Source organism: Gastrolobium bilobum, unplaced genomic scaffold (genome assembly GCF_033153095.1).
Source record: "Gastrolobium bilobum isolate Gb01-03AN ecotype WA unplaced genomic scaffold, APGP_CSIRO_Gbil_v1 utg96564, whole genome shotgun sequence".
NCBI lineage: Eukaryota > Viridiplantae > Streptophyta > Magnoliopsida > Fabales > Fabaceae > Gastrolobium > Gastrolobium bilobum.
The window spans coordinates 20240-47946 of record NW_026898436.1 but is presented as its reverse complement, the minus strand read 5'-3'; the positions used below and the strand labels follow the sequence as shown (position 1 = coordinate 47946).

General features: G+C 33.0%; 2 protein-coding genes across 2 annotated transcripts; both read right to left on the bottom strand.

The window, feature by feature from the left end:
* Positions 1–12034: 12034 nt before the first annotated feature.
* LOC133316323 (peroxidase 5-like) lies at positions 12035–13215 on the bottom strand. Its single transcript, XM_061518058.1, has 2 exons — positions 12988–13215; positions 12035–12859 (listed from the first exon to the last, which is right to left on the bottom strand). Exons 1-2 carry the CDS (start codon positions 13213–13215, stop codon positions 12035–12037), a joined length of 1053 nt encoding a protein of 350 aa, XP_061374042.1.
* A 10058-nt stretch (positions 13216–23273) lies between these two features.
* LOC133316322 (peroxidase 5-like) lies at positions 23274–24455 on the bottom strand. Its single transcript, XM_061518057.1, has 2 exons — positions 24228–24455; positions 23274–24095 (listed from the first exon to the last, which is right to left on the bottom strand). The coding sequence occupies exons 1-2, from the start codon at positions 24453–24455 to the stop codon at positions 23274–23276; spliced, it is 1050 nt and encodes a 349-aa protein (XP_061374041.1).
* Positions 24456–27707: the final 3252 nt, after the last annotated feature.

Below are 27707 nucleotides of genomic sequence, written 5' to 3'. Positions count from 1 at the left end.
TTCCACAAAACAACTATTAAAGCCACACGTATTCATAATTTTTGAACCAGTAGAGCTGTTAACTATAGTTTCTAAAAGAACAATCATGCAAATCTGAATACTCCTAACTGTATTCTTCAACACACGCCCAAACTATCTCCCAACAGCCCCTCTCACATTCCAGAAAAGCATAAACATAAAAAACTAAACAGTTTTTACAGGGTTATGGAGTACCTGTATCTCCAATTCCATTGGTGAAGTCTTTCCACCCAAGTCTTCTCTATTCTGCACTTCTGAGCTAGTAATATCATGATCCATTTCATTTCCATTTTGATCTGGTGGCCTTGGTGCATGTTGAATACCCATATTTTGAGAGTTATTATTCTGGTTCAGATTAGTAGGATAAATGATTTGGATTGAAGGGATCTCACTGGTCTTGGATTCTGCATTTCCTAACTGAATGCTTTTTTGCCTCATACCATTCTCAACTTGCCCCAAATATGCAGGTGTTTGCTTCTTAGAAGCTTGTCTTTCCTTTCTCTCATCAGTTGTTATTTTGTCCACAAGGGTCTTCTCTGCAGTAATCTCCTCATTACCTCCACCTACCAATTTAAACTTGGTACTGGTTTCAATTACATGGGCAGCATTTTTAGTCTCCTTTTTTCTCTCCTGCTTATTCTTTGGATTATTGTCTGCTACATGCTCTTCCTCATTATTTTCCACCCCCAACTTCTCTTCTTTACCATCCTCAGCCTCATTAGAATCATCTGCCAAAGCCTGAAATTTGGACGAATGTCTCCTCAAATGTTGGCCAGCTTGGTTTTCTCTCTTCCCTTTGTAGCCAGAATCACTAGTCCGGTTGGATCTCTGTTGTCTATTAACTAACATCCAAGGACCATTCGAATTATCCTTATCTATATCTTCACTTGAGAAGCTAGGGATCATAGTTGTATCAACTCCTTCTTCTTGATCCTTACTAATCTGGTCTTGAGATGGTTCAGCATTTACAGTATGGCTCTTATTGGGGCACATTTCTGATCTATGACTATATTGGCCGCAAGAATAGCACACCAAATGTAAACCCTCATATTCCACTTGCTTAATTCTCCCCTCCAGTTTATACTCAGCACTCAGTGGCTTGGTAAGATCTAATTCAACGCAAATACGAGCAAAACGTCCTCTAGACAAGGAAGTTGTAGCAGCATCCACTTTGATAAATTTTCCCAACCAATTGACGATCCCCTTAATCAACTTTGTATTAGCATATTCAATTGGGAACCCCGGAAGCCTCACCCAAGCTGTAATTCGAGCTATAGCTGCTTGGAAAGGGTTAAAATCTGGCTTCCAATATCTAATTGCCAGATAATGATCTAATATTACCCAGGGTCCAGCTGTTAATTCATGATCCAAATCCTTTTGATTTGAGAACCGAACAAGGACATATCAATTTTCAACATCAGTGATAAAAACTTGCCCCTCCTGTGCCCACATGTTTTCCAATCTTTTTTTCATGAAAGTCAAAGAGAGTTTCTTACCTAATAGCTTGACATAGAGTGCTTTCTGCCATGGTCGCCACGCCTTCTTCTTGAATTCAGCTGAAAGTTTGAAATTAGTACGCCCATCACCATCTATTTCCCATGTTACCTCCGGGTGTTTCTCCTTGCTGCCCTGTTCTTCTCCTTCCCCCTCCACGATTTCGTCATCCGGTGGAACCTCCTTTTCGTCACTACACCATTCCCCATTATGCCTCATTAGCATTTCCTTGAAGGACATACCCTCCCTCATCCACTCTACATCTCTTAACACCATTGCTTGGTCGTGACTGAACTCAGCATCTCCTCCTTTGTATTTTTTTCTTGCTTCGGTGGAGGTTGTCGAATTCCTCCGGTGAGATTTCAGCCTTCTCTGCCGTTGTCGCCGTATCCATTAAAACGCACAGAAACCCTAGTGTATAAGTAATTTTTTTAAAAATATTTAACATAAACGTCTTTTAAAATATTTAATCATTTGTTTATGATTAATATCTCATTACTTTTTTAAATTTTGAAATTGAAACTTGATATATGTGGAAAAAGAGTTCAGCCTTAATTGGTGGCAAATATTTTTATTTATATCCTGCTACTTTTTTGAAATTTGAATTTTAAATTGATATAGGTGGAAAAAGAGCTGAATCTAAAAATGTATATTTTAAACAATTAACATAAATATTTAAAAAATATATATGTATATTTAATCTAAAAATTATAAAATAAAAGATAAAAAAATTAAATTTTTGAATAATATGTATAATTAATAAAAAAATTACATCTATCATTCTGTAAAAAATAAAATATAAATATTTAATCACTATTCAGTGACCAGTGATTATCCAACTAATGCATCGTAAAAAGATGTTTGCCATTAAGTATTATATAGACTATTTTAATGTTTCTCATTACTTTTCGCATGAAAAATTATTAAGTCTATTAATAATTTTTTTTTTTGGTGAGGTATTAATAATATTTTTTATAATATCTATTGGGGGAAAAATATTTAATGTTTATAATTTAAACTTTTTAAATTTGAATTTTTAACTTGTGCGAAAAGAGTATAAATCAAAAACTGAAATTATCAAAAATTGGAATTTGATTGAACTGAGTATAAAGAAAATAAATGATACAACATGTAAAATAGTTAATTTATAATAAAAATTTGAGGTGCTGAAATTAAAATTTAATAAACGTAGGTATAAAGGAAATAAATTTCGAATGTACTACTTATTAAATCTTACGTTATAATATATATATATATATATATATATATATATATATATACATATATCTATATATATACATACATGTGTAAGTACGTGAGCGCGCACGCGCGTTTAATATTTTATAATGTAGAAAATCATAAAACATGTGTCATTCACTTGGTATAATCCTATTTAATGAAAATTAAAATAAAATTTAAGCTGAAAGTATGTTAGCACACTTGATATCAAGTTAGAATACCAAGTTTTAATAATAATTTAAATTCTTTAATTTATCTTTTTTTGATTAGTAATAGAATGTGCACATCCTTCTATACGTGTTTCCGACTATTTTCTGTATGAAATATTCTTAAGCCTATGAATAATAATAATAATTATATCTATTGGGTGGAAAAATGTTTAATATTTAAAATTCAAAAATTTTAAATTCAAATTTTGAACTGGGTAAGTGAAAAAGAGTTCAGTATTTAATGTTTCTGTAATGGGAAAATATATATATATATATGTATATATATATATATATATATATATATATATATATAAGAAATTTGAATTTAATATTAAATTATAGATTAAATAATAATTATATTGAAAATTATAAAATACATGTATAGTGGATAAAAATTAATTTAAATTTTAAATTTAAATAAAAAAATAAAAAATGACGTATTTAAAATTTAAAAGAATATTATTAAAATTTTAACTTAAAAAAGTAATACAGAAAGAGAAAAAAATTTCGTACAAATATTTTTTAAAAAAAATATTTAACACAAACATTTTAAATATACATGTATAACAAATTTAAAAAAACATATAAAAATCATAAATTAAAAGAGAAAAAAGTATACAAAAAATGTAAAATTTCCTCATTATTCTTTTATAATTAAATTTCTAAATCTGATTTCAATTTTCGTAAAGATAAGTTTGTAAAATTCAAAATACAAAGGATACAAATCCTTACAAAAAAAAATAATTATTTACATTAAATGTTGATAGTTAAAGGATGCAAACTGAGCTTGCCCCGAGGGCCTGCCCGCCCCTCCTACCAACACGTTTTTCTATTTAAATTAAAATTCTACTATTCATCTTTTATAATTAAATTCTTAAATCTGATTTCACTTTTTGTAAATACAAATTTGTAAAATTCCAAATACTAACGACACAAATCTTTGCAAAAAATAATAATTATGTATTATAATTGTATAAATCTGATTGTAATAAATGAAAGTTCATCTTTGAGATAAAATATAAAAACCTAAATGCGACTATAAGAACCTTTTTGTGGATAAATATAAAAACTTATTACATACAGATAGTTAGAGGTGGCAAACTGCAATCGGCCCGGAGGGTCGGCCCACCAACATATTTTATAATTAAATTAAAATTTCATCATTCTTCTTTTATAATTAAATTCCTGAATCTAATTTTAATTTTTGTAAATACAAATTTATAAAATTTCAAATAATAACGACACAAATCCTTGCAAAAAATAATTACTTATTATTATTTTAAAAATGTGATTGTAATAAATGAAAGTCCATCTTTGATATAAAATATAAAAACCTAAATGCAACTATAAGAACCTTTTTTGTGGATAAATATAAAAACCTATTACATGCTTATAGTTAGAGGTGGTAAACTAGGCTCGACCCGGAGGGCCGGCCCACCAACTTATTTTTATAATTAAATTAAAATTTCATACTTCTTCTTTTATATTTAAATTCCTAAATCTGATGTAAATGCAAATTTGTAAAATTCAAAATACTAAAGACACAAATCCTTGCAAAAAAGTAATTATTTACATAAAATGTTGATAGTTAAAGGTGCAAAATGTGTTTGTCTCGGAGGGCCTGCCCGACCCACTTGCCAACGCGTTTTTATAATTAAATTAAAATTCCATTATTTTTTTGTAATTAAATTCCTAAATCTGATTTCAAATTTTGTTTATACAAATTTCTTAAATTCCAAATACTAACGACACAAATCCTTGTAAAAAAATAATTATTTATTATTATTTTGTAAATCTAATTGTAATAAAATGGATATCCATCTCTGAAATAAAATATAAAAGCTTAGATGCAACTATAAGAATTTTTTGTGTGGATAAATATAAAAAATTATTACATGTTGTTATATAATACTGACAATTAGAGGTTGCAAACTGAACTCGGTCTGGAGGACCGGCCCGCCAACAGTTTTTTGTAATTAAATTAAAATTTCGCCCTTCTTCTTTTATAATTAAATTCTTAATTTTAATTTTAATTTTTGTAAATACAAATTTAAAAAATTCAAAATACTAACGACACAAATCTTTGAAAAAAATTAATTATGTATTATTATAAATTTGATTGTGCTAAATGAAAGTTTATCTCTGAGAAATACTGAAAGAAGCTGAGTCAAACTTTGTAATTTTTTATTGACCACATGACAACCTGAGTCAAACTTTGGGAATAATTATTTATACTTATGCAATTTATAACACCTCACAATTCTAAATTAAGTATTGAAATATCAAGTGGGTAATTAGGTGAAGGATTAGTGAAAAATCCTGAAGATTAGGCCAAAATACAAAGAAAGGGCAAAACGGTAATTAGCCAACAAGCAACCCTAGGAAGATAAAAATTGAGTAGAAGGTCTCAGATGGTAAAAATAACCCTGGAAATGGATTCAGAACGAAAAATTGAGTGGATAGTCAAGTTTCAGAAAAATTAGTGAATAGTGTTTTTACCGGGTCAAAATATCGCAGTATGATTGCACCGTAAAATGTGCCAGTTGAGTTTTGACCTCTAGGTCTCAAATATGAGTTATAAATGGTCTATAGGACTAGGAAATATGATTTCTGATAAAATTTGATGGAAATAAGTTAGTTTGGGGAAGCGTGACAACGGCGCGCGCAACAGCTTAAAACAGTGTTTTCTCCGAACGACCGGAAAACTCAGGATTCATCTGATCAAGTATAATTAAAGGAGAATAGTTAATGTTAAAATTTATAGTTTCTAAATAGGTTGTGAATTTTTGGACGTTTAGAGAAAATTCAGATGAATTTTAAATCGCGTGAGGTGGTGTGGGACCCACCCCACTTAAGTCCACTTAAGCCACATCACCCTCCCTCACCATTCATCATCTTCTCTCTCCTTCTTCCTCATGAAATCCACATGGCAGCCCCTCACCACTATCTTCACTCAAAATTTTCTTTTCTCCATAACTACACCATTTCTTAACCAAATCAAGTGATTTTTGTGTTGAAATTTGTTGGAAACAACCTTCTAAACACATTGGTAGCACTCTTAAGCCTTGAAACCATCTCTTTGGGGAGATCCAAGCTAAAACCAGCTGCGAATTTATGAAGAAAAATGGAGGTTCATGGAGTCATTTGAGCTTCCATTGCTTGGAGGAGTCTTGGGTTAGCATCTAGCCTTGGTTGTGAGTATATTTCCATCCCATTTACATAGTTTGATTATAGTTGATATTCATGAACCCTAAACATTGATTTGTTGATGTGTGATGTTAGAGAGCTAAATTGGGAAAAGTTTGTACATGAAAGTGTCTTAGAATAATGTGTATTAGCTATAAATTCCATGAAAAATTTAGGTGAAAATGTGGATTTTTAACTTAGAATATTTTGAGTAGTCGTGACGTGGATTTTGGAAAATGTGTTGAGATGTTTTTGGTGAATTTTTGGATGATTATATGTTGATATAATGGTATTGTTTGAGGCGTGGAAAGGTTGAAAATTGAATGAAATCTCTTGGAATTCTATAAGTACCAATTCGGTCATATTAGGGAAAGTGAGGAATTGTGTTGGAAAAATTAATTGGATGAGATGTTGTGTAATTAAATGGTAGTTAGATGGGTTGTATGGTGGTTGGATGGTTGAAAAACCAAAAGAAAAATATTGATGGTGTTAAATGGTTAAAAGGAACCTAGAGTGAATTATTAAGCAAAACGATGCTTAAAAGACGTAAAACGAAAAAACGGCACTTGAATTAGCCTCTTGGCAACCTAAGGATGTGTAATAAAATGAGAAAGAAAATTTAGAAAAATAAATTTAAAAAATGGCCTTGTTTGGCCGAACCTTCCAAGGGAGGGGAGGTGATTTTGTGGTTTTTCACGTTTTGATACAATTGACGTATACTGATGGCTGTACATGGTTGTATAGGTTGCCGTACATCGATTTGAATCCCGAACCGTGAATCGGTGGATTGCCCTTGGTCCCAGACCAATTGGGTTGAGGTAAGTGATTGGATTAATGCATATGTAATTGTGAATTGACATGCGTTTTGTGAACTTTGAGTAATTGGGAACGTCCTATGTGTAGGCGTTCTGTTGAGTAACAAACTTGGAACCTAAGCTGCTTGGAGCTAAGTGAAAGACATTTGAGGTAACCTCTTTGTACTGGGGCTTGTTCCCCTTGTGTGTTCCACCATACCGGTTGAGGGTGATGGTAGGAAGTGTATATGAGTAGTGTAGAATAACATGAGCATGCATGTAGTATTTATGAGGGTACTTATGTACCGAGTCTCTGGCCAGTAGACAGTGTAGCCTTCGGGCAGTGTGGACTTCCACTGGATAGGTCTCCGAGAGGGAGTTCCAGTTGACCTAGGGTCGTGGTGTGTCATCCGGGTAGGAGCACACTAGAAAGTGTCGGGTGTATATGAATGGAAGGGGTACCTTGGTTGTGGTTCTTGGAACACACCTTGGATGATACCCGTAGGCTTATATATGCCGAGGACGTTACGTGGTATTGGTAGCTACCATCCCGCTTCGCCGTATTTTATATCCCGATATTCCCCAGTTTCTCTAAATCCATTGCTATATCCTGTTTTGAAAGTGGTTGTTTTATATTACTTATATGCATCAAAGTGAACCATTGGGCGGAGTTTTCTCCAGAACCTCTGGGTTACTGAGATATATCTGTATATCTCACCCCGTCTTGGGGGCATTATTTCAGGAGGTAGCAGTGGCACAGGAGCGGCGGGCAAGAAGCCATAGGACGAGTCGTGGGAGGACTTTTATGTTTTGCATTTAGATGGTCGTTGGGCCTAGGCTGTATTTAGATCATGAATAATGTATATGATTGGGAGCATGGTCATTATTTGTTCATAATGTATATTTTGTCGAAATGTATTCTTGAACACCATGTTATTTAGGGAGTATTATCTTGTCTATTTTAAAGAGGAATTGTAATATGTTCAATGGAGTTGTAAGTGGTACCTGAATTGATGTAATCATGAATCATGTGTAATATGATGAAAGGACTTTAGGCCTACTTTAGGATCATGATTAATTGTATATTGAGAAAGTTGCATGTAAATAGACTTGGGTGATTGAATACAAGCTAAAGGTTTATAAAGTGAGCCATATATTATGAATTGTGTAATAACTATATCCTGAGTTGGGTTGTAAGTACCCCCAAGGCATTGTTGGTCCTTGTGCGTGCCACCCATTGGTTATTAGGTACATTTGAGATACTAAAAAGGTTATATAAATTTGGAGATTTTAAGAAAAACAAAGGAAACTCAGACGAATTTTCTGTAGAATTGGCAGATTTTAGTCGAACTTCGGGAGAACATATCTCCCTCCATAAAGGTCCGATTGGGTCGTACCATATGCCATTTTAAATCTTGAGATTTCCCCTACATGGTGTTAAAATATGAGAAAATGCTGGGTTGTACGCAGCCCTGTAGGAGTCGTTGAACACAGACTGTCCAGAACCCCCTTATGCAGGGGCTGTTTCTGGCAGTTTTTGGGAAATTAATTCCCGCTTCGTTTCTCAGTCAAATTAAGAGTATGATATATCAAATTGAAGGTTGAGATGTCTAGTTTGTAGAATAAAAATTTGAGAACAATTGGATGAGTGGATTTGCTTCAGAAATTCTGGAGTGAGAGAGGTTTTGAGCTGTTTTGGGGTTGGTTGGCTGTTTTGCTTATCCAACTTCAAACGGCGATAACCGGAGCAAACGATCTCCGATTAAAGCGTGTGATAGCTTTTTAGAAAGGGAATTAAGTAAGAAAAAAATATAACCCGAGAGGAAAGTCTGGTTTTAAGCGGTGTGTTCGCAGAAAAATAATTAGTGAACCATGTTTGGAAAGGTAAAATCGTAAAGTTGAGAAATTGGCTAAGTGGGTTTATAGGAACCCCTTAGTAACTTATAATAAGTAAAGTAAGACATAAAAATAGTTTAAATAAGTATTCCGCAAGAGTTTACAGTTACGGTCACAACTTTTTATTATTACATTTTTTTTATAGTTGTAAATGTTCGCGTAATAATCGAAAAAAGTTTATTCGCATTTTTATAAATGAATTGCTGTGATTGTAACTACGCTTAATATCATAATTAATGTTAACAATACCGGTGTACAACGGGCTATTACACAATTAAGCTACTGAATGGTCTTTTCTTATTACCACATTCAACTTCAACTATGGAGAGTTTTTTATAATATTAAACATACTAACTCAAATATTTGTCAACTCTTTATCTAATATATAAGTCACAAATATAGGGGTGGCAATATGGGTTGAGCCCGGCGGGTCAACCCGCCAAAACGGGGCGGGTTGGGTTGAGATTTTCAACCCACCAACCCACCTCAACTCGCCCCGCCTAGAAGTGGGTCAAAACGGGTTCAACCCGCCGCGGGGCGACTTGACCCGCCGGGTTACAAATTATTTTTTTTTTTACAATTAGGTAGTATTTTATTAGTCCTTAAATTTTTGTGATATTCAATTTTTTTTTATCTTAGTACTTCCTAGAAAAAATAAAGAATAACAATTTTATTTATGACAAATGTTATCTATATATAAATTCCTAAAGAATGTTTGACAAATATTAGTATACATTTAAGATTGAGACTAAAAAAACATAGAGAAGTGAGAAACAAAATAAAATAATATTAAAAAATTTATAAAATATAATTTATTTTTGAATTTTATTTAATTTTTTTAATTGGCGAGTTGGTGGGTTGACCTGCAACCCACCATAAAACGGGGTGGGTTCATTTTTTCAACCCATATTTTTTGGCTGGTCAACCCGTCCTGCCCCGTTTTTAACGGGTTGGTAGCGGGGCGGGTCGGGGCGGGTCAACCCAAATTGCCACCTCTACACAAATACATACACCTCAAAGAGTTGATTTAGAGGCAAATATAGAAAACATAGATAGATAGTAATCTAGACGTAACTATAAGAATCTTTTTTTGTTGATAAATATAAAAACATATTGAATGCTGATATAAAATGCTGAAAATTAGATGTGGCAAACTGGATTCGGTCCGAAGGGCCGGTCCACCAACACATTTTTATAATTAAATTAAAATTTCACCTTTCTTTTTTTTATAATTAAATTCCTAAATCTGTTTTAAATTTTTGTAAATACAAATTTGTTAAATTCCAAATACTAACGACACTAATCCTTGCGAAAAAAATAATTATTTGTTATTATTTTATAAACCTGATTGTAATAAATGAAATTTCATCTCTGAGATAAAATATAAAAACCTAGACGCAAGTATAAAAACCTTTTTTGTGGATAAATATAAAATCTATTACATGCTGATAGTCAGAGGTGGTAAACTGGGCTCGCCCCGGAAGGTCGGCCCACCAACACATTTTTATAATTAAATTAAAATTTCATCCTTCTTCTGTTATAATTAAATTCCTAAATCTGATTTTAATTTTTGTAAATACAAATTTATAAAATTCCAAATACTAACGACACAAATCCTTGCAAAAAAAAATTATTTATTATTATTTTTTAAACGTGATTGCAAATGAAAGTCTATCTAAAAGATTAGTGTAGTTGATTTGATTCTGTTTAGATGCATTTGTTGCAATGTAAGCAAAAAAATATGACTTATACATGCTTATTTGATTAAGTTGCATTCAAATCCCGTTCAAACAACATTTTTTTTTGTCCTAAAAAAAATTTATTCCAATCTTTTTTTTTTTTGCTGATACTATTACTTTTGGGTGTTAACATATTAGTTTTACTTATTTAATGAGATTTTGCCTTCTTTATCCTAAGCACAAGGAACGAAAATCACACAGGAAATGTCATATTTAGTAAGTGTTGAACTCATCCCTCAAATGATTGCAACGAAATGACACTGAATGAATAGCATTTTCATATTATAGGTAAAAGCTGATCTTTTAACTTCATATTTGCTTGGTGTTATTGTTGCCTTGATTTTGTTGATTGATGTTATAGTTAGCAATGAGTTGTATGCATTTTTCTTTTTATATCCCTTCGTCATGTTAACATGGTGTATTATAACGTATTATTGTGTATTATGATGTAGTTGTATGCAAAATTAAATAGCAGATTTTTGTTTGTGGTTTATATTTGCAAAGTTTTGTGTCAATGCTGTAGTTTTTTTCCATATGAAATATAGAACAAAATAGCAACACAATTTTTTGTAAGTATAAGGTTTGCAATGCGCTTAACCAACCATGGCGGACGACAAATTTTTTTATCTTTTCCCCTGTGCATCGCCCGGGTAATATACTAGTAGTATTAAAATTTGAGACACATGTTTGTTTATACGTGTTTTTTAGTATCAATTATTATTGCTGAAAGTAATTCTGATTATTGAAAAAGAAAATAATAGTTTGGTTGTTGTTGGATCATATTAGTATGCTGGAATTCGTTCCCTTTCCAATATTTCCGTTCTTATTGATTGGAACGTCTTTTAGTAGCAAAATAGATGTCAGAATGCGAATCGGATGAGATTTTGCTAACAAAATCAGTTCAGATGGGAACGAATTTCCATCTCATCAACACCCACAAACCTCCTACTATTACACCACAAAAAAGAAAAGTCCCTCAAAATAACTTTAGCTAATCACCTACGACCGTTTACATCAACACATGCACTTGAGTGTTTGAAAGCATAATTCTTTTTCAATAATATGGATTTCGTTGAAAAGGCCTTTTTTACATTTTTTTTTCTTTTCACCAAGTCAAATGGAACATAATCATGTACAACCAAATCAAAAGAAGATGGAAACTTTTAATGACTCCACCCTATAATTCAAACAAAAAACTACGCAAATTTTTTTTAGCAATAAATAAAATAACAAAAGTAAAATGACTAGGTTATAAGAACAGATCAAGAAATACATCCCAGTGGGATTTACACTTGAATTGATGACAAGGCTGAAAACTTCAATTATTACAAAATTCAAAGAATGAAGTAATTAAACATCATTTAGTCCATAAATCATAAACATACGAAGGAAAAAAATATATATGCAACTTAATTGGAAAAAATTAACTCTTTGTTATTCAGAAGAATAATGCGGCTGGCTATTGTCGATTAACAAAGCTGCAATCTGTCCTGATCTCGCCATCTGAGCCAGTTAGGACATCTATAGAACCCATGTGGACCATTGCCATTGCAAACTTCACAGCCCAATTACTTGCTCCATTATTATTATTATTATATTTATAATTATAATTATAATTATGATTATAATTAGCATTGCTTATAACCATTTGCCTTGTTGATTCGCTGCTCCACAATGTCTGATCGGATGTCAACAACCCACGATGGTTTATCACTCCCTTATAGTACTTGTTGTCCAATCGAATTGGCGTGGCTGCATCAAGTGCCACCGTTGGGTCTGTGTTGCTCGGTGGTTGCGGACACTTTGTTTTCAACCATGCAGCATATGAAGGATCCATAGAGGGATCTTGAGTGTATGTGTCATTGAATGAATACAGACGTTTAGAGAAGGAGGAACAGTGTGATACACCAATTGAATGGGCTCCTGAAAGTGTCACCATTTCATCTGCTGACAACCCTTTTCTTGCAAAATTGCCAACAAGTTGATCAACATTGAAGGTTGGTGCTGGTACATTTTGTGGCACTTCATCACCGATGGAGACACGACCATCTCTGCGTCCTGATGGAACGTCGTAGTTAATGCCACCAAGTTTGAGAGCAGAGTCTCGAGCTGCAAAGGCGATAATGTCAGCACATGAGACTGTGTGAGGACATGCTGACTCCAATTGAGACTTGGCATCCTCAATCACTTCAAACCCACGTAAGCTTGGATTGTTTATGAAGTTGTCTCTCTCAGCAGGTGGGTTACCGGGTGTGGATGCAAGTAACACTGAACCATCACAACCCTGTTTACATATATATATATAGACAGAGAAGAGGACATAGTGATGTTAGACACTTGCATACCAATTACATAGTCAGAAGTTGAAATGTCATTTACGTTTAAGAAGGAAATTCTGAAGGGTGAACTTACCCTCACAAAGCAATCATGGAAATGCGTTCTAATAAGACCAGCACCTATTCCAGGGTTGAGAGAAATTGCTTTGTTGACTGCTCTTCTGACAATTGCCTCAGCAGATGGACATGTGGAGCTATAGAAACCCACCTGCAGTGATGCTGAGCCCAATGATGAAATAGACAGAATGATCATAACCAAGCTTGAAACCATTGTTAGCTTCATGTTTGGAGCACTATCCACCATTGTGTTGTTATTTTGCTAAATGGCAGTGGGAAACTCAGGAGATTGAATGATATAACTAATTAATTTAAGCACAAGACAAGGAAGAGAGTGGTATTTGATGTTGTTGGCTACTAATTAATTAGGAGGAGATTGAGAAAACTTATGCTCAAGCGAATGTATTTATAGGATGGGAAACCTATGATTTTCAAAAGGGTGAGAATGAGATGAAGGGTTCACTTTGTCAAACAAAATGCGTGTATTTGTATTCTACGTGAATAGGTAGTAGTCGAAGTTGTCTGCCGTTGAACACTTCTCTTCGGGCTCAACTGTAACTATTATTTTAGGTAAATATATCATATCGACTTTTGGAAAAAGAGTGATGCCTATATCAGCTTGAGTCCATTGGGAATTTTTCTTCTCTTTTGGTGGTGGCTGCATGTTGCCTTTAACTAGTACACCTTGATTAAGTCTTGACATTTATTTACAAAGAAATTAAATAAACTTTCTATAACAATAGCTTGCCCTCTTGTAGCACCATAATAATGGATAGATGGTCAAAGTAATGAACATAACCCCGTTCAACATCATCTCTGTTTTCAGCTTCATGCTTCCTTTACTTTTTGTTTATGTCAATGTCCAATTGCAACATTTTTTTTTCAAAAAACATGTGCAGGGTGCTAAAGTTAGGGTGGCGGGTTCAACCGTTGTGACCCGTCACCATTATAATAAAAATAAGGTAATATATATTTTGGTAAAATGAGTTAGAAAGGTGAATCCATCCTATTTTCAAGGATAGCAAGTTAAGTCATTTAAAAATAATTAATTTTTAAGAAAAAAAATGTAAATTGAATAAAAATAAAAAAGAAGACAAAAAATACTAAGACTAGATTGAATTCCACGATAGCACATATTTTGTAGGTCTTGACATAAAAAATGTTATAGCTCTTTATCTAAGATTTCCATAAAGGTAAAGAACATCGAAATCCATATTTTGTAGCTCAATTTATATCTAAACTGCCGATACTAGAGCATTCTACGATAGCTTTCATGTAGTAACTTTGAGCTCAATTTTATCAACTTATTGGTCCTAGATGAACTTAAGAGTGAGGTGAATTGAGTTATATAAAATTTTTGGATTTAAATCAATGTTAATTTTTCAATAATAACTTTGATCAATAATAAAAAAAAAAACAAAGAGATAATAAAAGTAATAACGTGGGAAAAACTCCAAAAGGAGGAAAAAAATCATGACTCCAATTTGAAGCGACAAAATGTGCGAGCATTGAGAAGGAAAATACAATATTTGGAGCGACAACATGTGCAGGCATGGAGCAAAAAAAATCCATGATTTGGAGAGATACCTTGTGTTGGGCATAATTGGGTCTGCGGAAGCGCTAAGATCGTTGCTTATGGTTTTGAATGTTTTAGATCATCATCATTTTAGTTTAATAGAAGCTTATCTTTTGTAACACAGATTTGAGATGATCCCCTTGTACATACGTGGCTTCTCGAACTAGCTTGATTAGCGTTTCAACACGAATAACCACCTAGTTAAAGCTCGCTTATGGCAAACCTTCCCAACTATCCTTAAAGGGTAATAGGGGCTAGTGTATGAGCCCTCTCTCACTATTAAAACTAATCTTACTTCAGCAACAGCAACAACAACAGTTGCCTAGGGGCTAATGACTAAAAGTGAGAATATATATAGTTACCAACAAATCCTAGCCTAAGCTTTTTAGGCTCTAAATTTTATAAGCTCTTTTCATATACTGAGTCCAATTGAGTTTTTAAAAAAAGAGCATAAACCCAACAATCTCCCACTTGATCTTGAGTACAAACTAGAACCCAAAGTCCAAGATCATGTAACTCATTAGTCATCATCAACAGACAATGCCTTATCCCTTATCTCGAGCTAGCCAAGGGTTCTATCATCTATTATTAATCAAGACTCTTGATAATCAATAAATGAATATCTGGTTCGGTGCCGCTCCATTAAAAGCCCGAACTTGTATTCTAAGATCAATAATATATATATATAACATGAATATGTATCGCCTCTTTGTAGAATATCAATAATTGACTGATGAGGTTTCTGTTACTCAATCAATTATTTATTCCCTTGATTGTGATAGTTTCTCTAATGGATTACATTCGTTGGCCAGTGTCTTCAATATCCAAGTACCGAAACATATCGAGGGGACATATTATAATAATCCACAGTACTAAGCTTTGTGTAAATGGAATATATCACAAGGAATGATAAGATAATCATGAGATTAATATGATAATATGAATAAGAATTCAATTCTTGCCAATCAAGTCAATTAGAGACAATAAAGTAATTATGGAAAAATACAGGGTCAAAGTGCAAATATGAAAAAGTTTAGGGGCTAATTTGCAAATAGGCAAAAGTTGGCCTAAACTTAATTTTGATGAAATAATAAGGAAATTTGGGAAATTTCATGGGTTTTAAATGATGTCATTGACGAGTGCTTATGTTTGTAGGTTAAGTTATAAAGTAAAATCATTTGAGGGATCTAGTTGCAATTTTTAATAACTACAGTCAAAAGTCAACTTTTTCTTAAGTTATAAGACTTGAGCAATTAGAAATCATTTCATTTCTTTCTTTCTTCTTCCTCGAACCCGCACCTAGTCGTGACTACATGGTTGCTTTCTTCCAAAATTCTGCAACCTTATTTAGCCATTAAAACACCTAACTCCTTTGACAAAAATTGGAGCTTACGATCCTAGGAACAAAACCCTATACTTAGTTCACCTTGAAAGGCCTTGGATGATGAGATTTCCATCCTTCATGGCTTCGGTTATTGTTCATTCAAGAGGTTTGGATGAGTAGTTTTTGATGGTTTAAAGCTTGGAGATTAAAGCTTTGGTGATTTGGAACACAACTAAGGTAAGAAACTGCAATTTAAGCGGTTGAAATGTGAAGTTTGAATTTAGGTTTTCATGAGATTTTGAAGGATTTTTGGTTACGGAAAATCATGATTGGTTGTTATTTTTTGATGATGGGATATGTTCTTTTATGGTTTAGAGTTAAATGGTGTATGTAGTGGTCATTGGTAGTATGAAAATTCGACGAACCATTAATGCTAGGATATGACCTTCATGTGAAAAATGCATTCTAGAGGTTTGTTTAATATGGTTTTGATGATGGTTAGTAGTCATTGGTAAGTGTAGTGTTAAATGGACTAGTTGATAGCTATTGAATAGCTTGAAAAGTTGATGAACTTCCTAAAGGCAGGTTTTGGCCATTGAGTGAAAATAGGTGTATGCCACGCACTATTGCACTAACGTTAGATCACATTGTTTTTTTATATAAATAAAAGGAAAAACTAAAAAGCGCTAACTAGCTGGCCTTTCCATCTAAGTAATGCACCCATTCTCTTCTCTACTACATTCGCTACGATAAAACACTACATTGTGACCCTAGGTCTTCTCAATGACATTGGAGATTTATGTCGTATATGTTATAGTTGATGTGTTTTCCTATATTAATTTTATGGGAAAAGTGTGTATAATTTTGAAGGATGTAAAGTTGTGTCATTTTAAAAGAGAGAAAAAGATAGATAAAGGAGGAGAGAGAGTTGACAAAAAAAAAATAAAGTTGTGGGTCCCACCTCTTTGTGAGAGTGAAAGGATGTAAGTTGTGTAATTTAAAAGTATAGACACTTTTCCCTAATTTTATTTGATAGAGCTATTACTATTAACCTTATTTTGCTATTTTATTTCAGTTGATACCATCTCATTTATTTTATGATATTGTTTTACTTTATTTTTCACTTGTTTTTACAAACGATCGGCCGGTTTTGTAAAAATCAATAACTTATCAATTCATTTATAACCCACCCACTAACGATAGGCACAACTCGATATATGTTTTTTCGATAGGATTATAAACTGAATTGAGACTTAAATCACATAATTGTTGAGCTTAAAAGATAAAAAGGAAAGAATTGGATGTTAATTTTAACCCATTTTCAGTTAAGTTTAATATTTTGGGTAAACTAGAAGTAATGGGTTATAATTTTGGCATTTCAGGTTTCTACAGCCCAAAAGTTTTGCATTTGAGAGACAAGTCCACTTAAGCAATGGCCCAAGGGTAAAGCTGGAAGAAGAAAGAAAAGATAAGCTGAGGGGTAGACGTGGCTCAATCTAGTCCATAATCAGTATTGCAACTGATGGAGTCCTGACCTCTTTCTCTCATTCTCACATGCATCATCGAACCCTAGCCTTTTTTCTCATTGGGTGCACCTTTGAACCACACCTCACACCAGCCATCATTTCACACTGACCATCTTTCCATCTTGATTTTTCTTTACAAATCAAACCACCAAGCCACACTTGGTCTTTAATTTTTGTTTATCCATCGAGCCTTAGGCCTTCAACCATTGTCCCTTAAGCTGAGCGTTCAACCCAAAACACTGACCTTAGCCATTTTCCTTTCAAAAGAAAATGCCAAACACTACCTATAACTGATTGGGTGAGCTGGAGTTTGTTAGGATTGTTGGCTGAAGCAATTTTTGGAGTGTGGTTGCTGTCTTTGCAAAGGAATCACACGATTTTTACAAGAGGAGCGCGTGTGGATGCTGACGAACGGCCCAAAGCCCATGCGTGTGTAGAAGGCGCACTATAAATGGAGCAATTAGCACCATGCAAGGCTCTACTTTGTCTTCTTTCTAGTCTTCTCTTTTCTTTTCTGTCTTCAATTTTATTTTGCTGAGTAGTTTTAATTTTGTTTCTGAGCACTGTAGCAGAGTTATTTTGTGGTTATAGCTTCTGCATAGTGATTTCTAGTTGAGTTGCAATTTCTTTTTAATTTTTGTTTGTTGTTTTTGTAGCTCAACCCTTACGGGTATGATGAGCTAAACCTTTGAAGGTTGCGTCTAGGTTACCCGAACCTCAGTGTTGAATGCTTGCTAATTACTGTTGTTAAATTTTGATTCTCAGTTGTTTAATGCCATGCTTGTTGTTTAAACATTTTTCATTTAGGCCTATTGTTAAATGTTTAATTAGGAAGAAGTTATCGAGAGGTAGCTGCTTCTGGAAAATGCATTAAACACATGGGCTTGAATGAGAGATCATTCAAGGGCTGTCACTTAAAGATGAGGGCATCCACCACGTAACTTTGGACTTGAAATACACGAGTCCTCACTGCATTTAGCAAGAGATGTGTGAATGAAGGTTGTGGATAAAATGATTTTAAGAGATTAAAATAAAAAAAAGTGATCCGTTAACTGGGAATTTGAATTGAGCAATTTGTAATTAGCATTTCTTTCATTGCTGTTGGAAGGGTTAACCGAAAGCTTAACCTGATTTTTTTTTAAATATTTTTACCCAATCTTATCTCTTGCTTTTTCCGATTTTAATACTCTAACAATTTTCCTGACTGCATTTTAAAATGAACAACATATAGAATAGTCCAGAAAGCCAAAAAAAAAAAAAAAATAGATTGAAGTTATTTTTGTATCTTTATTTTCTTTTCATATAAATCAACAATTCACAAGTAACTTAGAAAAATACAAAAAGAAGTCTATACATTGCATTTCAGTTATTTTTCATTTTTTGTTCCCCTTGTGGATAATTTTTATTTTTCTTCAGTTTAGCATTTACAATTTTTGTAATTAATTCACATTGTCAAGATCCTTGTGGGAACGACAACTGGGGCTCAAAGACCCTATATTACTTGTGGTTACGTATAATTTTGCAGTTCTTGCATAAACATTAACAAGGCCAACACAAAGCATGCCCTTGGAGTGGTATAATGCTACCAATTATTTACCTTTGTTCCTTTAGATTTAGCTTCTATTGTGTATTGTGATTTGGGGGTGTTTCTTCTCCTGCCCCCATTTCTTTGTAGTTTTCTTTGTTTTGGACTTTGCCCTCCACAAATACCAAAAAAAAAAAAAGGCTTCTTATGAGGAGTTCCCTTCTATTATAATTAATCACAAATAATTTAAATCTTATTCTTTTGTTTTTGTCTGAGTGGAAGATGTACGTTTTGAATTATTAGTTTTTTGGTGATGATTTTGACCTTGCTTTTATGGGTAGATGTGTAGGTTTCTTTATTATGACTTACAACGTATTTGTTTTTCTATTTTTGATTTTGACCTCATAAATGTTTGTTTTTATGTTATATTTTTTTTTTTGAAAAATTCAAGTATAAAATATAAATTTATATTTATCTATCTGATTCAAACAGTCCAACCCATAACCCATCGGTTGAATTAATGACTCAATGACCCGATACCCCAACCGGGTCGATGACCCGGTCGAGTCTGATAACATTGTGTTCCTAATTTAGATTCAAGTTAGAAATTGTTTATCATATGGTTAAATTTTTTATGTGAACCTAAATTACTATTAGTACCGTCAGGGTAAATAATAAATTTTCGTCAAAAAAGAGAATAAAAGGTGTTGAAAAATGAAAATAGGAAAAGAATAAAATTTAGGGGAGGCAGTTCAAATTGACACGATACGACATGAGTTCGACACTAACACGAATACACTCAACGCAAATTTGAAATAATGTTAAAACCTTCGACACGAATACAATCTGCTTATTTTGCAGTTTGAGACGTCACGACACGAATAACCCGCAAACTCATAGGGTATTGCTTATTATGTGGATTTCTACAACATGAAATGACAAGAATAACCAGTATAAAATGTAATGCGGTTAATTATGGATTCGCGAGTTGACATATGACATGACACCAATTTTTTCGAGTCAACTTTTGCCAACCCAAACATGACATAAATTTGAAAATTGGTCGACCCAAACACGAATTTTTTGTCTAGCGTTCGTATCATGTCAAAAATTATCACCCCTAATGTTCAACACGACCCACTCACACGACACGAACATGACACGAAAAATTCATGTTCGAGTCAACCTGTTTTCAAATTCGTGCTATGTTCATGTTGGCAAAATCTAACCCAAAAAAATTCATATCGCGTCGCGTGTCAACCCACGAACCCGAAATTGACCCCAGTTAATCTTTTTGTAGGTTATTCGTGTTGTACAGTTTCACAATCAAATAATAATCACACAAATACGCAGCAAGGGCATGTGTCACAAGTAATAAAGGGATGTGTGAGTCCAAGTATTGTTCATACGAAGATTATATAAAGTTACGGCTCTAAGTGAAGCAATAAGCGTAAAATAATGATTAGGGACTAAACTATGACCTAAAATCATAACTAATAAATAAACTAAGCTAAAGCTACTGACTAAGTACGAAAACATAATTAAAAGATAATTTTACAGTATCAAAAGATAGTTTGGGATTAATTTTTTCAATATTGTAACTTCATCAAAATGCAGCAACAATGTTATAGCTACCCTCCATCAGTAACTAGAACACTCTCACCAATCTTACATGTATACCCAATAACTAATTCCCACATCTTTATGGCCAAACTAATTACTGACATTAAGAGCAAGTTCCCTTTGGTTTTATGGTATGAATATTCTTTGTACTCACACTTAACTAAATTAATTAGTTAATTCCACAATGCTTAATAAGGATTTTATTTTATTTTTTGTGATGGAAAAATGAATTTAATGTTAAAGTCTCGAAATATTGAATTATTATATTTTATTTTAATGATGATTTGATAAGGTAGTGACTTCGTTGAGTTTCAAGGAAAATTAGTTTAGCCCGTGTATTTACCTCATGGTCAATGGGAGTAGATTCTTTTTTCCTGTCTTGTATATGAATGAGATAATTATTGAGCATATATATATATATATATATATATATATATATATATATATATATATATATATATGTATGTATGAAGAGAGATCATTTGAATGCATATTGTGAACATGGGCATTGTGAGTTCTTTTGAAGTACGTAGTTGGGGGTTTAGTTTTTGCTATTTACTTATCATGTTCCACCTTTTAGTTTAGACACTTTTGGTGTTTAGTTGACGTATTCCTTTCACTGTGAGTAATTGATTATGCGTTGAATTTTTTTTTCCGACTATAACTCAGGGTATCCCCCAGCTGACAACTTGAGTTGAGTTTTTTTGTTATACATGTTTAAGTATATATGTTAATGTATATCTATTGTGAAACTTTGGAACTTAGTGTCAATAGAACCACCATATTTGTGGTTGACACAATACTGGAGTTTGAGGCATAATAATGAGATTTTGAAACTTAAAGTCATTGGGATTACAATGCCTGTAGTTGACATTATATTGGAGTTTGAGGCATGATGATGAGATTTTAGAACTCAATGTCGTCAAAACCTTCATGTTTGTGGATGATAGTATATTTAAGTTTGAGGCATGATAATGAGATTTTGAAACTCAGTATCGTCAGGACAATCATGTCTATGGTTAACACTATATTGGAGCTTGTGAGATAGTGGTACCATGAAAATTGGATCTTTAGGACCACTAGGCCTGTGGTTGACATCATATTCAAGTGTATGATGATTTTCACTCAATTTCTCTAGCTCTAAGTCATTTGAGAGTAATAGTGAGGACTGACAAAGAAAATAATAGTTTGATTGTTGTTGGATCATAAAGTATGCTATTTTCTTGCTACACTCCATACTAATGTAATGACTAGTTGATGGAGTCAAATGACATTTGTTACCGTAGAAGGTCTTATATCAATAATGGATGTAATTTCCAACTCGTTCATTGTTGTTTGACTTTAATTGGATTGAGTCATATTTTAATATCACACCTTAGATCATGAGTTTTCTTCAAATATTATCACATTAAAAAAATTAGTCCTTAGTCAAAGAGTCATTTTCAAATAACTTGTTTTCTTTTAAAATTAAAATTATACAAATGATTTTTCTCAAGTGGGAAAATGCTAGAATTTTTGTAATTATTGTGGGTTGCAAACAATTATAATTTTTCTTGTTTTAAAAAATATGGGTTAAGTCAATATCTATAAAGGGGTGCACTATAAAGACCGCTTAATTAAGAGATCCTTTTGTTTGGGTTTAAATATCTATAACATTGACCAATACGAATAACAAGATAGGCCTAATCCATATGTCTATGATGGGAAGGGGGTTAAGACTAATAAATTTGGCTAGGTCTCCACTGCATTTGTGGTAAGTTGGAAAACAATCGATCTACATCTTACCCTATAAATTGTTGTGAACAAGGAGTGACGTGAACTATAGAGGAAGATACTAATCCTTTGAACCTTGCAGGAATATCGGAGCAAGTAAGACAATCTTTTGAGATACCAAAAATCATATCTTCAATAAGTAAGCTAAACCTTTGATATTCTAATTTCATGTAATCCTAATTCTATTTTTTCTTACAATATGCACATTCTTCTACGAAAACTCAACATCATTGACTTGAACATCAGAGAAAAGAAAAGTCCCTCGAAAATAACTCTAGCTAATTACCTACGGCCGTTTACATCAACACATGCACTTGAGTGTTTGAAAGCATAATTCTTTTTCAATAATATAGATTTCTTTGAAAAGCCCTTTTTATTTTTCTTTATTTTTTTTATTTTCACCATGTCAAATAGAACATAATCATGTACAACCAAAACAAAAGAAGATGGAAATTTTTAATGATTCCACCATATAATTCAAACAAAAAAGTAGGAAAATATTTTTTGGGTAAAGTGTTTGTCATTTTAAATGACATAAAATTATGTCATTTTAAGAGAGAGATAAACACACACACACAAATTATTTAAAATTTAAATTAAAAAAAATCGTCCACTTTCTTTCTCCTATGATTTTCATTTTTTATGTCTATCTCTCTCTCCTAAAATGACATAACTTATGTTTTTTAAAATGACAAACCCCAAATCTTTTTTTTAGCAATAAATAAAATAACAAAAGTAAAATGACTAGGTTATAAGAACAGATCAAGAAATACATCCCAGTGGGATTTACACTTGAATTGATGACAAGGCTGAAAACTTCAATTATTACAAAATTCAAAGAATGAAGTAATTAAACATCATTTAGTCCATAAATCATAAACATACGAAGGAAAAAAATATATATGCAACTTAATTGGAACAAATCAACTCTTGTTTTTCAGAAGAATAATGCGGCTGGCTATTGTCGATTAACAAAGCTGCAATCTGTCCTGATCTCGCCATCTGAGCCAGTAAGCACATCTATAGAACCCATGTGGACCATTGCCTTTGCAAACTTCACAGCCCAATTACTTGCTCCATTATTATTATTATAATTATAATTATAATTATAATTATGATTATAATTAGCATTGCTTATAACCATTTCCCTTGTTGATTCGCTGCTCCACAATGTCTGGTCCGATGTCAACAACCCACGATGGTTTATCACTCCCTCATAGTACTTGCTGTCCAATCGAATTGGCGTGGCTGCATCAAGTGCCACCGTTGGGTCTGTGTTGCTCTGTGATTGCGGACACTTTGTTTTCAACCATGCAGCATATGAAGGATCCATAGAGGGATCTTGAGTGTATGTGTCATTGAATGAGTACAGGCGTTTAGAGAAGGAGGAACAGTGTGATACACCAATTGAATGGGCTCCTGAAAGTGTCACCATTTCATCTGCTGACAACCCTTTTCTTGCAAAATTGCCAACAAGTTGATCAACATTGAAGGTTGGTGCTGGTACATTTTTTGGCACTTCATCACCGATGGAGACACGACCATCTCTGCGTCCTGATGGAACGTCGTAGTTAATGCCACCAAGTTTGAGAGCAGAGTCTCGAGCTGCAAAGGCGATAATGTCAGCACATGAGACTGTGTGAGGACATGCTGACTCCAATTGAGACTTGGCATCCTCAATCACTTCAAACCCACGTAAGCTTGGATTGTTTATGAAGTTGTCTCTCTCAACAGGCGGGTTACCAGGTGTGGATGCAAGTAACACTGAACCATCACAACCCTGTTTGCATATATATATATATATAGACAGAGAAGAGGACATAGTAATGTTAGACACTTGCATACCAATTACATAGTCAGAAGTTGAAATGTCATTTACGTTTAAGAAGGAAATTCTGAAGGGTGAACTTACCCTCACAAAGCAATCATGGAAATGCGTTCTAATAAGACCAGCACCTATTCCAGGGTTGAGAGAAATTGCTTTGTTGACTTCTCTTCTGACAATTGCCTCAGCAGATGGACATGTGGAGCTATAGAAACCCACCTGCAGTGTTGCTGAGCCCAATGATGAAATAGACAGAATGATCAGAACCAAGCTTGAAACCATTGTTAGCTGCATGTTTGGAGCACTATCCAACATTGTGTTGTTATTTTGCTAAATGGCAGTGGGAAACTCAGGAGATTGAATGATATAACTAATTAATTTAAGCACACGACAAGGAGGAGAGTGTTATTTGATGTTGTTGGCTACTAATTAATTAGGAGGATATTGAGAAAACATATGCTCAAGCGAATGTATTTATAGGATGGGAAACTTATGATTTTGAAAGGGGTGAGAATGAAGGGTTCACTTTGTCAAACAAAATGCGTGTATTTGTATTCTACATGAATAGGTAGTAGTCGAAGTTGTCTGCCGTTGAACACTTCTCTTCGGGCTCAACTTTGTGTCCAGTTGGAATTTTTCTACTCTTTGGTAGCTCCATATGGCAATTAATTAGACAATTTGACAAAGTGTAAAGTGTAAACGTTTATTTGTAATTAAAGTAGGATTTGGTAACCACAAGCCATTGTACGTTGCTTGCAAGAATAAGTTAAAATATGTCCATGAAGAATAAGACTATTTTGTCTTTAAAATATGGGTTTTATTTCTCTTATGTTATTGGAGATAATATCTTCTACCATAGACCCATGATGTGGTGGAACCCACCACCTATTAAAAAAAAAGAAAAAAAAAAGTGATGGCACAACTTTTTATGTGAGAATAGCATAAGATAGTTATCTCATGTAAAATGAGACAATAATTTCCCTTAAAATATAGGCTTCATATGTCCATGAAATAGTAGGTGAGGTTCGCTTGTTTTTTCTCTATATTGTATGAGAAACTATTTAAAGAATTTCCATTAGAGAGGAGGGATGGGTTCAAAGTATTTTAAAAATCAAATGATGATAGCTCAGTTGATGTCAAAAAATTGAACAATAGGGATGAGAACGTGTGTTCGATCCTCCCTAGTACCGTCTCGGGAAGAAATTTAAAACTTTAATTTCGGGATCCACCTCGAATCAAATTAATCACGAATTAATAAATGAATATAAAAAATAAAATAAAAAAATGAAGAAGAAGAAAGGGTTAATAGCTGGCGCTCTTAAACTACATTAATTATGGGGAATAGTCAATGAAATGAACCGATCCCCATATTATCCCCCATAAATATTTAGTGTAATATAATTGTCTTTGGGAGATGACTTTTCTGATGTGTATAACAATTAATAAAGAATGTTGTTTTCAAAAATTGAAACTATTTAGAGTTAATTTATAGTAAAGATATAGTATTAAAATTTGAAACACATGTTTGTTTATATGTGTTTTTAGTATCAATTATTATTGCTTCAAATACAATGAGCTTTTTTTTTCCTTTTAACTACAGTCCTAAATAATAATATATATTGGGAGAACCGCTCCTTGTATGACAGTCATAGTACTCGAACAAATTACTTAGATTTGCAAATGACTGATTAGAAAAATAAAATATTTTGTGATTTTAGTAGATTGTTGTAGTAATTTCTAAATTGTTATTTCTCTTTTCAAAATGAAGGATTAATTAAATATGAATGCATATATCAATATCTGTAACACTGAGTTGTGCCTCAATTGAAATCTTACTGATAGACTGTACCTATATTGCATGGATTCGAAACCAACTGGAAGCACTTAATTATGGCAAGCTTATGCGCAGGAAAGGACTAACTCCACAATGTGTGTAAAAGAGTGTGAGGACATTTATGGTCTTAAAATAATACATCAGTGTGTGTGAAATTCATTTTATTCATGACCTAGATTCAGTCCTTTATACAGAGGAGGTATAGTTACTCTCCTCTCTTCTTTTTTCTGGTACAAGATAGAGGAGGTATAGTTACTTTAGTAAGTTAGAAATCATGTGGATATAAAAATTCATTGTAATAATAACATAAAGAGAATTTGAATTTCAAGAAAATAATTATTTTTTTGATATTCAATCCATAAGAAATAAACATATACTAATTTTAGTATGCAATGTGAATGTATGCTTTTTTTCTTCTCTGCGAAGCTGAATTATCCGATAAATCTTCCAATAATTCATTTAGGTTGGTGTTAAAATGAAAATAAATTCACAAGCCCAATAGGAGAAGCTCATCCTGGGGCCCATATGACAAAAAATGGGCTAATGGGATTAAACATGGGCTTTTTTATTAATCCCCACCCTCATGGGTACAGCAATTTACGAAGTTGTGATTCTTTTTAAATTATTTACAAAACTGCTTCCCTTTTTGTCACGCTGTCATTTTTATTTTTATTTGTCCAGTTACATATGGATAGTACGAATGCATCGGTGTATGCCACACACTATTGCATTCAAGGAAGCACAGACACTTGTAGAAACAGGGAGAGTCGTGTCTGACACGCTCCGACACGGCGACACGTTCCGACACGGTGTTGGACACGCGGTCAACTTTTTCCGACACGTTAACCATTCCGACACGCGAATTTGACCGTGTCCGACACGGTCAAATGGCATTTTCGTAATTTTTTTTATTTTTTTAAAAAAAAAAAATTTTTAAAATTAAAATATATTAATAAAGCTTCCACCTGATCATATCAATTTTATTTTTTTGTCTTTTTTCCCCTTAAGTAGATAAGAGATCATCTCAGCATCATTGTTGTCAGTTCCTATCACGTTCTTGTTGTATCTCCTTCTCTCTGATCTCTCTCTAATATGATTTGATCTCTCTATCTGATATTATATCTTTTTCTCATCCCAGTTCTTATTTTTTTTATTAAAGTTTCCATCTTTATAACGTGTTGATGGGTATTATTAATTTAGTTTCACTTTTTTATTAAATTATTAAATGAAATATACACTATATAAATTAAAAATATTATTTAATATTAAATCGTGTTGCTACATAGATTGTATTAACGTTAGATCATATTGTTTTTTGTATGCCACACACTATATTACAAATCATATTTATTTTTTTTATTGCACCCATCCTCTTCTCCACGTTAGGACCCTACATTCGCTACAATAAAACACTACATTGTGACCCTAGTTCTTCTCAATGACATTGGAGATTTATGTCGTATATGTTATAGTTGATGTGTTTTCCTATATTAATTTTATTTGATATAGCTATTATTATTAACCTTAATTTGCTATTTTGTTTCAGTTGATATCATCTCATTTATTTTATGCTATTGTTTTACTTTTTTTTTCACTTGTTTTTATAAACGACCAACTGGTTTTGTAAAAATCAAAAACTTATCGGTTCATTTATAACCCACCCATTAACGATAGGCACAACTTGATATATGTTTTTCCGATAGGATTATAAACTGAGTGCTTTTTCTTGTCTT